This window comes from Diplotaxodon limnothrissa, linkage group LG7 (assembly GCF_057381915.1).
Source record: "Diplotaxodon limnothrissa isolate DT_005_m linkage group LG7, D_limnothrissa_male_GT1.1, whole genome shotgun sequence".
Classification (NCBI taxonomy): domain Eukaryota; kingdom Metazoa; phylum Chordata; class Actinopteri; order Cichliformes; family Cichlidae; genus Diplotaxodon; species Diplotaxodon limnothrissa.
This window is the reverse complement of record NC_140602.1, coordinates 3,522,519-3,537,018: the sequence shown is the minus strand read 5'-3', so window position 1 is coordinate 3,537,018 and position 14,500 is coordinate 3,522,519. Positions and strand designations below refer to the sequence as shown.

Below are 14,500 nucleotides of genomic sequence, written 5' to 3'. Positions count from 1 at the left end.
TAAAGTTAAAAGATTAAAACTAATAAAACAAGTTTTAAAAAGAGACTTTTCCATTTGATTACATTTTGTTTACTTTTAAAATGTATTCCACTACAGATTACAGAATACATGCCCCAAAATGTATTTTGTAATGTATTAAATGTAAAGATTTATTGCTATTACTGAAGGTCCGCGGCTCCGAACCGTGGTAAAGGGACCTCTGGCTAATACGTCGGGTTCGTGTTGAGTAAATAGCTTTACTTTGTTGTCTGGGTCAAATTTGCTAGCGAGAGACAGAGAGAGGGGTTGAAAGGCTTCTTCAATGGAACAAACACGAACACGGTGTACAGTCGAGTCTTAATAGCTTACTTACAACTGGGCTCGTCAGGCACTCTTCTTGGCTGCAGTGGTTATTATTATATTTACATGCTTCCAGCTCCCGTTTTTGCTCGATAACAACTTGTAGTTTTCCACTCTCCTTTTTCTCCCTCCTCGCGCTCACAGACTCATAACGGGTATGACAGTCCATTCTCCCTGCAACACGGACTACACTGCCCATGAGGCTACATTCTTTAGGGATATGCCTGTAACATTCTGCCTATTAGCTTAGCACAACAACAACAACAACAAAAAGGCGCTCGCTCACCCAGGAAACCCATGGTAACCGTAACGCTGCCGCCTGGAACAACAGAACAAACAAAACCCAAACAGTCCTGACCCGCGACAATATGAAACGGGAAAATACCGCCGTGTAATCCATTTATTTCAACAAAGTAACTGTATTCTGAATACCACCTTTTTAAACGGTAACTGTAACGGAATACAGTTACTCATATTTTGTATTTTAAATACATAACGGCGGTACATGTATTCCGTTACTCCCCAACACTGCCTGTGGCCATGGAAGTGATTGGAACACCTGAATTCAATGATTTGAATAGATGAGTGAATAGAGTGTAATTACACTGCATGTACCAATAGGCTAGGTTAAATATTGTATGATGAATAATAATAACGATGAGTATGTTTAAAACATTCCTTCATCATTGTTCTTTACACTGACTCATTTGTATTCATTAGCAGAAATATGCTTCCATCCTGTGTAACTTCAAAGTGTATGTTATGATCAGAGCACCTGCTGTGCGTCAAATTTCCTGCCAAGCCCCTGACTCTGCACCTACCAGATAATGGAGCTATAAACCACCCTGTCAGCAAATGCCCCGTTTATTTCTAAACCTATGAATAACAAGTATCCTTAAGTATCCGAAGAAAAGAGTTATCGGTATGTTTACTGAGTTCTGGAAAGCAAATAAGCAATCAGCAGTTGGAGTAACAGGGTTGACGTGTCATTGTGAAGACATCTGTATAATCAGGGAAACTCTTCAGTCACTTCTTTCCAAAGCAGAACAAATAAAGCTGAAGTCAGCTAATCTCAGGCAGGGCGAAGATCGACTCCTCCACCGCAGTCCCCAGCTGGTTTCATTTTCATAACAACACAATGGTTGCTGTGTTAGCCTACAAAGCATGAACAGGTGTGTCACCACTCACAGTTTCTTTTCTAAAATTACTAGTAATAAACTACGTTTTTGTTGGAAGTGGTTTAACAGATGGTGCAGCTATTCCTTCACCCAGCAAAATAATAAGAATAATTTTAATAATAATAAAAGTAACAAACAACTAATAATACAACTTTCATACGTCCCCTAAAATATACTTTACCTTATACTTTTTAGCCCCCAGAATTCCCACATGTTATTGTAAAGACTTAAAGATTCATTTAAACTTTATTATATTACGGTTTTAAAATGTTTTGTGTGTTTCAGTTATCACCATTTTCAAAGGCAAGGTTGAGGAAGTGGAGCTTCCTGTTGAAAAAGTTGACATCATCATATCTGAATGGATGGGCTACTGCCTCTTCTATGAATCCATGCTCAACACTGTCATCTTTGCCAGAGACAAGTGGCTGGTAAGGCGTCTGGATTGTGTGCGTTTGTGTATCCTACAACAACACAAGTCACCAAGATACCTGGGGCCTGTTCTTCGTACCTCGCTAAGTGAGTTAGCTGGATTAGATTGTTGACGATTTTGCGTGATCCTGGATCGTTCGGTTCCCCGAAGCTCATCCGGGACTTGCTGTCATAGCAACAGAGCCGTAAGCGTAAACCTGCTCGGGAGCAGGTTTACTTTATGTAAACAGGATTAGATCGCGGCCACGCAGGTATGTCCGCGTCATTCATACGAAAGCAACAGCGATATTCCACCACTGTTTCACCATAAATAAATAACATCAATGTAACTAAAGATAATGCAGCACTTGATCCTTTTATTGATGTCACACAGATACATACAGGTCATTTCCTAAAAAAGGGAAATGTACTATTAACATTCTATTACATGTATGTGATTATTACAGATGTAATTCATATTTCAGAGTAGTAATTGTAAATTACTTCGTGTAATCAAGATGAGAGACCACGGCTATAAAAGCGAAGGTGGATTTGGGAAGCCTGTCGCAGCCATGTCCTGTCCGTATACGCGAGCAACCCATTGCGGAAGGTGCAAGATTGATAAGGAGAGTCCTCAGAATTCAGCGTATATTGCGGGACAGACAGGATCCTTTAGCTCAGCGCGACAGTGTGCTCATAGAGAGATATCGATATTCCCGTGAGGGTATTATTTACTTAACCAACTTGTTGACGAGGGGGTGCAGGACCACCACCTGTCTTTTTTTCCTCTGCCCTTTTCTTGGTTGCTGTTATGAACAAACAAACAGATTATTTCAGGGTCTCTTTCCAAGAGACGAAAAGCAATCTAAGAGATAAATATTACCATTCTGTAGAATATTCTTATTTCACTTTTACTTGTTCCCATGTTCTTGTGGGTCCTGTTGTGGCTCTAATGTGAAAGGGGATATAATATAACATATTATAATATAATATAATGCCATATGATATTGGACAATATAGTGTCATATGATAGATCTACCCTACCGCCTACTGGTGTTGGCCAGAGGGGCCGATGGCGCGATATGGCAGCCTGGCTACAACCGTAGCTGCCTCCACCAGTGTGTGAATGTGGGAGTGAATGAATAGTGGTATCGTAAAGCGCTTTGGGTGCCTTGGAAAGCGCTATATGAACCCAATCCATTATTATTAGTATTATTATTAAATTACCTACGAGTTTGATTTGTCAGCAACTTTCTGCCAGCCCTCTCTCCTTGCTTCTGCAGCCTTTGCAGTTTTCTCTTGCATTTTAATTAAACTCTGAAACTCCTGAAATCCCTCACTCAAGAGTTCTTGCTCTGCTGCCGAAAAATACCAAGCCGAGCGCGCTCCGTCGACATTTTCGCCGACCAATCAGAGGGTTGCCGATCAATGTTTCTACTATCGATGCGTAGCCCCTTTTACGACACCCAGTGATGTCACATTACTGCGTCCAGCTGTACTAATCGTCAACAGCAGGCGTGTTCGGGGAACCGGATTAGCGAGCTCACGGTTAGCGCGATGGTTTGGTCTTGGATGTTTCATTTGATCTTGGATGTAGTAAGCGACGTACGAAGAACAGGCCCCAGATACGCTTATGAAGAACACGTAGGCAGATGGAGTTAAATAAACACGAGCTGTTGATCATTGAAGAAAATATCAGCAGCACAACAGGGAGTATTAACAGATGATCTGGAAAGGAGAAGATTAGGGACACAGGTGAAAACAATCGTGAAGTCAGGGGGAGACAGACAGGAAGCTCACATAAGACGCTTCAAAGTAAAATGTTTTATTAGCGAGGGAGACACGAATACTAACGCTAAACAAGAGGCAAGGAAACAAAAGGGACCGAGGCATCAATACAGTCTGAGACGGAGGGAGGTGTGACAGAAACAGAAGCAAGACAAAGCATAAGAAAACTAAAACTCACGACTAGAAGCCGCAAAGTAAATCAGCAAGAGACAACAATGTAATCAGAACTTTGAAAGTCAAAGCACGAATCTAAAAAAATACAATAAACACAAAACTCTCAACTTTACACAGAGGAACAACAGAAGAACCTCAGAAACTACGAAATTCAAACCAAGCAACCACCACCGACACAAAATGTTTAAAGTAATAAAACACAGAAAGTATAAAGCTGGAATTATAATATTCTCAAATGTTAGGACAGTTGAACAGATTCAGGATTACATTTCTAATAACACTCACAGCTGTCTGCACTCGCTGTTAACAGATCTCGGCTGAAGTCCCGGGTTGATTCCATTGCACTGTTCAAATCACAACTAAAAACCCACTTATTCAATCTTGCCTTTCAATCTAGTTAATATTTCTTTTATGATTTTATATTATGCACTTTTATGCTCATTTAATTTCTTGTTTGCTCTGTACCTGTTGCTTTGGTCCTATTTCTATTATCTTCCTTCTATTCTCTATGTTACTTGTTAAGCACCTTGGCATACCCTTGGTTTTTAAGTGTGCTTTATAAATAAAGTTTATTATTATTATTTATTTATTTATTTATTTATTTAAAAAAAAAAGATCTACATGTTAGTTTTCAGTTAATTTTATTTTATTTTGGTCAAACGTTTTGCAGTTTCGATGCATTCCTAATTCATCTCTGGGGTTTTTTCCAGAAACCTGGTGGATTAATGTTTCCTGACCGGGCCTCCCTGTATGTGGTGGCCATAGAGGACAGGCAGTACAAAGACTTCAAAATACACTGTAAGTGCAGTTTAATGCCAAAATCATGTTTTTGCCACTTACTTGTCCTGTACATAGCGTGGGTAACCAGAAATACGACTTGCTGGATGGATGCAGAAAGCACCATCAACACACCCACGTTCTGCTCTCCACTGTGGGCACACACACACAGCCTTTCCAGCTCTGCAAATAATTTTAAACTATTCCTGAGGTACAAGACTGGGCGCGATAATTGATATTATAAGTCAACAAGCCTCTCCATCTCTGTATGATCCCCTGTATGAACCCTGCAAGGAGCACTGAGGCCGATTTATTGCTGCTGGACATAAAGCAGCATAAAGTCTGCGCACAACCCAAAATGACAACACAATTGTCAGTAGGCCTCCTACTCACACTCCTCCATACATCTGGGAAATTATACAACCACAGTGCACCAGATAAAATCTAGCCAATCATATCATATTGGTCTTCTTATGTCTGGCTAGTTCAGTTAAGCTTGCTGTGGCTCTGAAGTGCTCTATGCACAAAGTCACGCTGAGACAAGTGTACATATTGACGGCAAACTTTTTCCAGTGGCACGGAGCCAAAGACGACCTTTATCTCAGTTGGAAGTGCCTTTCTGTAGCACTCCAGCATTCTAAGAGCATCCTGCAGTCATTAGTGCTTCTCTGGGCTGCAGAGTAAGTTAAGTGGGCAGCAGGAAATGCAAATACACAGCATTACAAAAGCCCCCGGGGGTTTGTGACCTGTTCATTATCACCAGTATTTCAGCGCGTTCAAGTAGTTCTTCCCTGCCTCTTGGGCCACAACAGAGATGTTTGCTCACACACTCTCTTAAGGTGCTTTGTGAATAATTTATGCACCAATTTCACTTGCGCAACGAGGATATTCAGGGAAAGAATGCTGCCTGTGTTCAAGGGGCTCGTGTTGACAATTCATCGCCATATACAATGTGACTTTCATCTGTCAAAATGAAAATCATTCCAAAATGTCAGGATATATCTCTCTAGGATCTTAGATGAGACTATTCTGGGACGAGCAAAGCCCCCAACCAGAGATTTTTATTTATTTATTTTTTCATATTCAGTCCAAATGTTTACATATCCTGTGGCTTTTGCCGGCTCTATAAACCAAATAGAAACTTGGAGCAAATATAACAGAAGAAAATATTAATTCTAAATATGTTTAGAATGTGATAACAAATCATTTTGTGACGCTGTATTTACCAGGGTGGGAGAACGTGTATGGCTTTGACATGACGTGTATCCGTAATGTGGCCATGAAGGAACCCCTGGTGGACGTAGTAGACCCCAAACAGGTGGTGACCAACTCCTGCCTGGTCAAGGTTAGTGAATCATATTTTGGCTCATGGGTAATGTTCACTGCCTGATCAGCCAATATGCAGCGCTGCCATTGCTGATTATTAACTGAAGCAACAATAAAAAGGGTTTAATGCCAATTCTGAGCTTCAGATTTCATTTCTTGCTCTGGAAATACAGTTTAGCAGTTCTGTTTGTGACATAATTAACCTGGTAAAACACACCAGGGTTGCACGTTAACTACTGATTAACTACCCAATGACATTGTTTGACTGGCAAACGTATTGTCTAACATACCGGGGCTGTTATGAGTGCCACCTCGATGTTCTGTCTGTGGCTCCCTCTGTGTTTATTTGCCTGATCACACTGCCATGCATGCCAATAGCAGTCTGTCTAGTCTCCCTGATTGTGCTCCTTGTCATAGTGACCGTCTTATCGCTGGCCTTGATTAGATGGCTCTGCCCTGTCTCACCTTTGTCCCGGTGGAATATTGTTGTGCGGTTATACCTTCATTTCAGTGTTGCCTCTTTCATGTTCCCCTTTTAGCTCATACTTTTGTCACCTTACAAGTCTTTCCTCACCGCTTTGAGTTCAGCTGTTTTCAGTCCTATTACCACGCAGGCATCCCATTTGCCCTTACAGACATTTGTGAAAGAAATAATTGCTCTGAAGAGGTCGGTGAATTTGAATGTGTTACTGTAATAGGATGCAATTGTTGCAACAATTTTAGTTTGTGAAATTATTGACAAAAGGAAGCATTTAGGAACCACAGCAACTCAGCCACAAAGAAAATTTGCAGAGATCGATGAGCGCTGAGGCACATGTTAACTAAAGAGCCACAGACCTCCTCAGGCATTAACATCAGCACAAAAACTGTGCTAGGAGCATCGTTCCATGGTTTCCATTGCCAAGGTGTAACATGTAGGTGGGCCAGTACTTTTGCCCATATAGCATATACTGTGATCTGAGAACTGTCTAGAGTCAAAGCTGCTATGGTCCCATAGCAACTATATGACTATGGCGAGTATCACAGAATTATAACGTATCACGGTGTTTTGAAATCTAAATGCTATGATTTTCAGCACTATCAGCACAATTTCTGCTTCCAGTCAAACTGACGATGTATTATAGAGCATTGCAGTGCACCCACTACAAGAGTGCAGTCTCCAGTATTGTTAAAATAAGCTGAGCTCAGAGAGCAGTGAAAGATGACAACTGCAAGTAGCAAAAAGAGTGACTCACTTAAAATAAAAAGAGTGAGATTTCTTTTCTGTGAAGGTTCTCAGTCATCCAGCTCATCCTAGTCTAAATAGCTTAGAAAGAAAAGCATCTGGATTTCTTTAAGTTTCCTTGAAGATGTTTCAACTCTCATCCGAGAAGCTTCTTCAGTTCTAAGAGCAATTGGTGTAGAGTCCCAGATTTAAGCCCTATGGAAGTGTCCCCCCAAGAGAGTCATGGACCCCTTAATGATCCTCTACCGGTCCGTGAGTCGTTTGGTACCGGGCCGCAAGAGTTGAGGCTCAGGTGTGAAATGTATGCTTTTCAGGGTTTTTATCGGTTTTCAGCGTTATTTTGTTATCATACCGGTACTAGTTTTATTTTGTTGTATTTTTCCGCGACACCTTAAAGGCCGGTCCGTGAAAATATTGTCGGGAATAAACCGGTCCGTGGCGCAAATAAGGTTGGGGACCGCTGCTCTACCTAATCACATTAGCCAAGGTGTGAAAACAGGTGTGGGTCACAATCAGCCAAGGTTTTGGGTGAAGCCTAGCGCCACCCTATCATGTGACTTCCTGAGGTCAAATGGCCCAGGATGTGATTGGGCCTTATGGTGTCTGAAGGGATCTCAAAACTGGATTCCAGATGGCAGACAGTTGGTGTCGTAAGCCACCGCCTCTGTTCAAAGATGGACATGGATGGCTTCTTTCACTCCTCTTTCTTGAATGGATGGATCTGTCTTCTCTGTCCAAAATGTGAACATTGGCATCCTCGAAGGAGTGACCTTTGTCCTTTAGATGCAGGTGAACAACCGAGTCTTGTCCTGCTGACGTGGCTCTTCTGTGTTGTGCCATGCGTTTATAAGCATGTTAGTCTTTTTAATCAAAGCAAAGGTCTGTTCAATATTTCTTGTGCAAACTAGTTGTTCATATGAGTAGTTCCAGTAACTTAAATCACTGCAGCTTAGTTTTTTAGTTTCAGTTTTCCCCCTCTGTATAAGCTGACTTAGGCAGACAGCCCTTGAGATAAAAAGTGTGTGAGGCTGATGGGAATAGGGTTGTTTTGCCTCTGGGATTGTTTTTATATCAAGGCCTTACACCATTGATACCACACTGAAAAGAGTGGTATTAATGGTGTAAGGCCTTTTAAAGACATGCAAATCCATTCAAAGTCACTGTGTTGACTTTAAATGAATTACTGATTGACCTCATTAAAGTTGTATAACCGAGGAGTAGCACGTACAGGACCCCGTGTTATTAAACCTTGACTGAAAACTACTGTAACGATACTCGGGGAGCATCATTAGCAAGTATGATCGTGAAGAAAACAACCTGTATGATGGTGCTCTTAAAATGTTTATTTTGCCTTAGGAGTAATTGCTAGAGGATAAACATTGCAATGCAGTATATTGCTGTCTTAAACTTTGAAATGTGACTTTGAGAAGTTTATACTGCATGACCAGAGTAAACATCTCGTAAATGTGTTTATGGGATTAATTATTTTTTAAAGACAGCCGGGGAAATCTGATATTATTGTTGCAGTGTTTTATTGTCACCAAACATAAGGCTCATTCCTCTGCAGCAAATGTGGCATCTGGCACCAAAGCCATCAGTGAATTTCTATTAGCACTGATGCCACGTGAAATGCCTTCATGTTTATGCTGTGGTAGCAGGTTTCAGGTAAGCTTTGCTATGTTGTGCAGTAATCATAGATAATTCTTTATGTTGACAGTAAACCAGAATCAGGAGGAACGTGCTCCACACTTAGCATGACTCACTGGGATGATATGGGAGACCTTGTAAAATTGATTGGAATCAGGGGACATTTATAGACTTGGGTTGTAGAGCCTTGCATGACATGATCCCCAACACTTGGATCATGACAAGTATGGGCACAGCTCCTTCTTCTTGTCTATCCTACACAGCGGTTACTGGCTTCTACTTGTGGAGGTAAATGGACTGATTCTTATATAGCGCTTTTCTACTCTCACGGAGCACTCAAAGCGCTCTATACAACATGCCTCATTCACCCAATCTCACACATTCATATGGATGCATCGGAGAGCAAGTTGGGGTTAGTATCTTGCCCAAGGATATTTGACAAGCAGACTGTAGGAGCCAGGGATTGAACCACCGACCTTCTGATCAGTAGGTGACCTGCTCTACCTCCTGAGCTACAGCCACCCAAGTGGAAGCTTTCCTGTAGGCTCCATCTTAATGTTGGTCATTTTTCTCCTCGCTGTATTGCAGATTTATTTTTTACAGCCTTTTAAAACTGGTAGGTTTAATTTCTTGTTGTGTGAATAAATAAAAGGTCCGGTGAAGGTAAGAGCAAAGCGCTCTATTAAAGAATTCATATACATTTCTAAAAGCACACTTCTGAGAATTTTCTTTGAATCACAGTGAAAGGGAGAACTTAATGTAATGACTCACATAAGAAACTTGTCATTTGTTTATGTAAAAAAAATTTTTTTTTACTTTTACAGGAAGTGGACATCTACACAGTAAAACCTGAGGACCTGTCCTTCACATCATCTTTTTGCCTGCAGATCCAGAGGAATGACTACATCCACGCACTGGTCACTTACTTTAACATTGAATTTACTAAGTGTCACAAGAAGACAGGTTTTTCCACAGGTAAGATACCCAGCACTTCTGCTTACTTCATATTCTGTACAAGGCCTCTTCATCTATCTGTTTGTTTGCCAGTTTATGCACAGCTTCAGTAATCGAGCTGCATTATATCTATTAATGTGACAATTAAACTTTCTGGTCATCATCAAGACATAAAAATTTGAGAAAAATAGCCTTACAGCCACTAGCAGTCTGACTCCTGGCCCTCTGAATCTGAGGTCTGTAGAGCGAGAGATGTAGTGTTGTTTTTCTTTGCAATTTCTCTGAGCATTGCACAGTCTGACCTCGAGGTGAGTTTGCCTTGGTGTCCACTCCTGGGAAGATTTGCAGCTGTCCTGAATGTTTTCCACTTGTGAATAATCTTCCTCACTGTAGAATGAAAGATGTCTTCATTTTATTTATTTATCTGCTTTTTTTTTTTATTGAAAGGGCCTTATAACTCTACCAGGATTCATTGCTTTTGTCTTTCCTCCTGGGCACTGTGATAAAACACACACACATAATTATTACATATCAGAAACTTCTGATCATCTAAAGGTGATTACCAGCACCTGGTTGCTACTTTACCTTCTTAATTAGTGTGGAAACAGACTGCATAGAGTCCTGTGAAAAACGTGTTGCACCTTTGATAGACATGACCAGTGTTGGTCAAGTTACTTGAAAAAAGTAATCAGTAACTAATTACCAATTACTTCCCCAAAAAAGTAATCCCGTTACTTTACTGATTACTTATTTTCAAAAGTAATTAATTACTTAGTTACTTAGTTACTTTTTAAAAACACAATTTACAACCTGAGTAGGTGATAAAGTGATAGATCTTTCAGCCCAATTCTACTTTTTCTGCATAATCCATCATACAAAATGTGATCAAATGGAAAAGTCTCTTTTTAAAACTTGTTTTATTAGTTTTAATCTTTTAACTTTATGCATCAAGCAAAAATGTAATTATCTGCAACATTCTCTGACTGGAAGAAATTTGTTTAATATTTAAACCTATTTTCTGCACATTCCAGCACATAAAATAAAATATATTTTTTTGTGTTTACACTCAGTCTTTCAAATCGATGCAAGTAAAACACAGCAGAAAATAAATAAAGTCAAAGACTCAGCGGTCCTGTTGCTCTATTTTCACCTGTAAAGCAGGAGTTGGGTAGGCGGAGGTTTACCCTGGTGCAGGTGTGCCGCGGTCAGTGGAAGAATCCGCGAGTTTCTCTGTGAGTTTCCCATTACGTCGTAGCTACTCGGTGCTTGTTTGGAAGTTTAGGGGTTTTTTCGCTGTAAAAAGAAGTTTTCTTCCCACGCACAGCGGACACTAATGTTTTTGTCACTTTTTATGGAATCAAACTCAAAGTAAGGTCAGTACTTCCACGCTTTAAACGCTGCACGCTCATACTCTCTCTGCACTCGATATATGATCCATTGTTGATCTGCACACAGCTGTTGTCACGAACGTCGCACTCGCTTATGTCACTGTCATGAGACATTCTCGCAAAAAAAATCACGGTTTTAGTAACGCAGTAACGCAGCGTTCCTACGGGAAAGTAACGGTAATCTAATTACCCTTTTTGCAATAGTAATCCCTTACTTTACTCGTTACCTGAAAAAAGTAATCAGATTACAGTAACGGGTTACATGTAACGCGTTACTGCCCATCTTTGGACATGACACATAATTAGAGACTAATCAGCAATTAATAGAGCACAGACATTATTTGGAGATAACCAGATAGAAACATCCAGTTATCTGCACCGTTTTTTCTTAAAAAAAACAAAAAAACAAATTAAATAAAGACAAATCTACATAAACAGATCTAAAACTATTTTCTAAAACTAGTCTCTTTTATTCCATTGAGAGAATTCTGAACTTTCTTTGGAGCAACAACCTCAAAAGGCCCGGTCTCCTTTTGTCTTGAGTGTGGAAACTAACAATAAACCCTGATAAGAAGACCATGGATTTCTACTGGTATTATGTGGCTACAGTTGCAAGAAGAATGGAATCACATCAGGGAAAACCTGCCTTTATGTTTAAAAAACCCAATCCCTTTCATAGTAGGACATACAAATAACACAAGTCACTTTCTGCAGTCTAAATTAGGAGTGATAGATTCAGAAGACCCCAGGTTAAAGAGTGTCCTGTTTCTGAAGCCCTGTGTTTCATCACAGTCCAATGAGAATCAGAGCTGTATACTTTGCCCAGTGGGAAAGGCAAAAAACCACACTTCCTGTCAGGTTTTGTGTTCCTCATTGTGCTCACTTCTTTTCATAGATGGCAGACCAGTGCTTTCTCACCTTGCATGTTTGGAGGCCCCAATTTGTGTGAAATTAGGCCAATCCAAAGATTTGAGATTGTGGCATTCTAAGAGAATAACTGCAATTTTAAAACCTGTGTGTGACTGACCTCTGTTGGTGAAGGAGAACATTGAACTGAAATGTAAAGAGGAATAAACTGTCTTAACTGTTGGATTAATAAATATATCTTTTGGCTCTTTTGGTTAAAAAAAATGTGTGTAAGCACAGGTCACCTTTAATTTGTCAAGTACACCATCATCAAGACCTTGTGACTTATTCTCAGAGATGTATTGTTTCCTAACATTGGCTTTTTCTGCCAAAGCACAGTCCCGTCTATTGATTTTCTGTAAGTGTGTCTGCCAAGCAAAGTTTCCAGTGTCAAAACTTGGGCCTTTCCTCCTGAAAAGGTTAGACAGATTAAAAATTACACACAAAAGGCTAAAATGGGCCATCAGTCTTTCACGCGGCCGTGAAGGACAGTGTATCAGACACACACACAGACTGTCAGGTGAGGAGGAAAAGGTTAGGTCAGTACAAAAATACCATTTCATCTACTGCAGTTGCAGAATTAGATGAAACGGAATTAGTTTCTCAGTGCCTTTATTGAACTATGCCCTAAAAAAAAGACCCTGGCCTGCGTAGCAGTATGCTGATTGGCAGGCCCTTTTATCTATGGACTCACAAAGCACAGATCCACCAAGCTGCCACACAAAAGCTAACAAAAAGTCTAATTTATTTTAAGTGGTATTGACAGCAATGGTCAGAATCCTGGCCAATGCTCACATTGGTTTTGGGACTGGGATTTCAGGTTTTACATTCATGCAAACTATATGAGTGCAGATAAAGAAAGACTACAAAGACACAAAGTGAAATGGTAATGGAAGAAGTCTGACAAAAGTTTTAGTTGAGAGGCAAGAAATTTGTTATCTGCATTTTACTTCAGAGCTGTATTCTGGATCTCAGGTGAAGACACATGCCTTTTTTGCACTTAGTTAAATTCACATCAGGTACTTAGGCAGCTGTGTATCGGTAAAAAGTCTCATGATTAATTTCTTGTATGCTTGCATAGTATTCAGATCTTTGGAAACATTGTAAAAGGGATAACTATGTGCACAGCTGCATTGGGATGACTGATTGTTGTCTTCAGTCTGGGTTATTTAGTTGGTGTATTGCACAAATTAAACACCTGAGATATCTGCAGCTGTTCATTAAAGTCAGTAAATAGTAACAAGACTTTAATCCAGACATGTGGCAATAAACACCAACTAAAAGGTCTTTTTCCAAACTGCCAACTAGTCAACAGTTCCTATAAGTGATCAATGATTTGTTTATCATTACGAAAGTCATTAGTGACATAAGTCATTTATGATTACTCTTGATTTTAGGCATTCATTGTGAGTATTGTGAAAGTGTTTCTCTGTGTGTGTTGCAGCTCCAGATGCTCCATACACCCACTGGAAGCAGACAGTATTTTACCTGGAGGACTATTTAACAGTCCGAAGAGGAGAAGAGATCGTTGGCTCAATTGCTATGAAGCCCAATGAGAAAAATGTTGTAAGTACTGGTATGGATATATTTTGAAATTAGGAGGGATGGATGGATGGATGGATGGATGGATAGATGGATGGATAGATAGATAGATAGATAGATAGATAGATGTGTAAATGAGTCATTCCCTGCCCACAGCAGGCTGTTTCCTCTTCAGTTTTGTCTTCCTGTCATGCAGGCAGCAGCCCTGCAGTGACTTCAACAAACAACAACAGATTCTATTGTTGACCTTGTCAGTGTCCTCTCCTCCCCTACGGGATGGAGAAGCGGCGCCTGCTTTCTCTTCACAAACACTCTGCTTTCGTAATACCATGTTCTGCACTCTGGTCAAAAAGGAGATCTCATCTCTTGTCTTACTTGTTATTTTCTTTCTTTCTGCTGTGTATTTGATCAGTTGTTGTCTGAAGTATCACTGAACACCATCTTTTTTATTTCTGTCTCTCTGCTCACTTGCAGCGTGACTTAGACTTCACCTTTGAGCTGGATTTCAAAGGGCAGCTGTGTGAAGCAGCCATATCACATGACTACAAGATGCGTTAAGTTTCACTGCGGGGACATTGGTGCCCCGCTGAGTGCAACTCCTGAGCACCAGAGGGAGACAAAGACGCTCTCATGACCACAGACAGATGCACAGCGGGACCGAGACTCACAGAGGAAGAAATTAGACCGGGCTAAAGACCCGGTTTAGCTGGCACCACTGACAATATCAATATGGTTGCTACTTGTATGATGAAGACAGGATGTTGACTGTTAAGCAATTCTGAATGTAACTCTGACAAAATGTGTTAAGAAACTGTTCTAGTCTTGATGAATGTTAATTACTGACGTAA

The 14,500-nt window shown here is 40.4% G+C and overlaps 1 protein-coding gene across 3 annotated transcripts in view; it reads left to right on the top strand.

Annotated features, from left to right (window-relative positions):
• Positions 1-14,210, top strand: part of LOC146627572 (protein arginine N-methyltransferase 8-B) — a 31,302-nt gene extending 17,092 nt beyond the window's left edge. For all 3 annotated transcript variants that reach the window (XM_085357213.1, XM_085357211.1, XM_085357212.1), the window contains exons 5-10: positions 1,803-1,945; positions 4,598-4,685; positions 5,894-6,009; positions 9,687-9,837; positions 13,555-13,676; positions 14,127-14,210. In XM_085357213.1, coding sequence (XP_085213339.1) covers positions 1,803-1,945; positions 4,598-4,685; positions 5,894-6,009; positions 9,687-9,837; positions 13,555-13,676; positions 14,127-14,210 — 704 coding nt within the window. The remainder of the gene's footprint in view (positions 1-1,802; positions 1,946-4,597; positions 4,686-5,893; positions 6,010-9,686; positions 9,838-13,554; positions 13,677-14,126) is intronic.
• Positions 14,211-14,500: the final 290 nt, after the last annotated feature.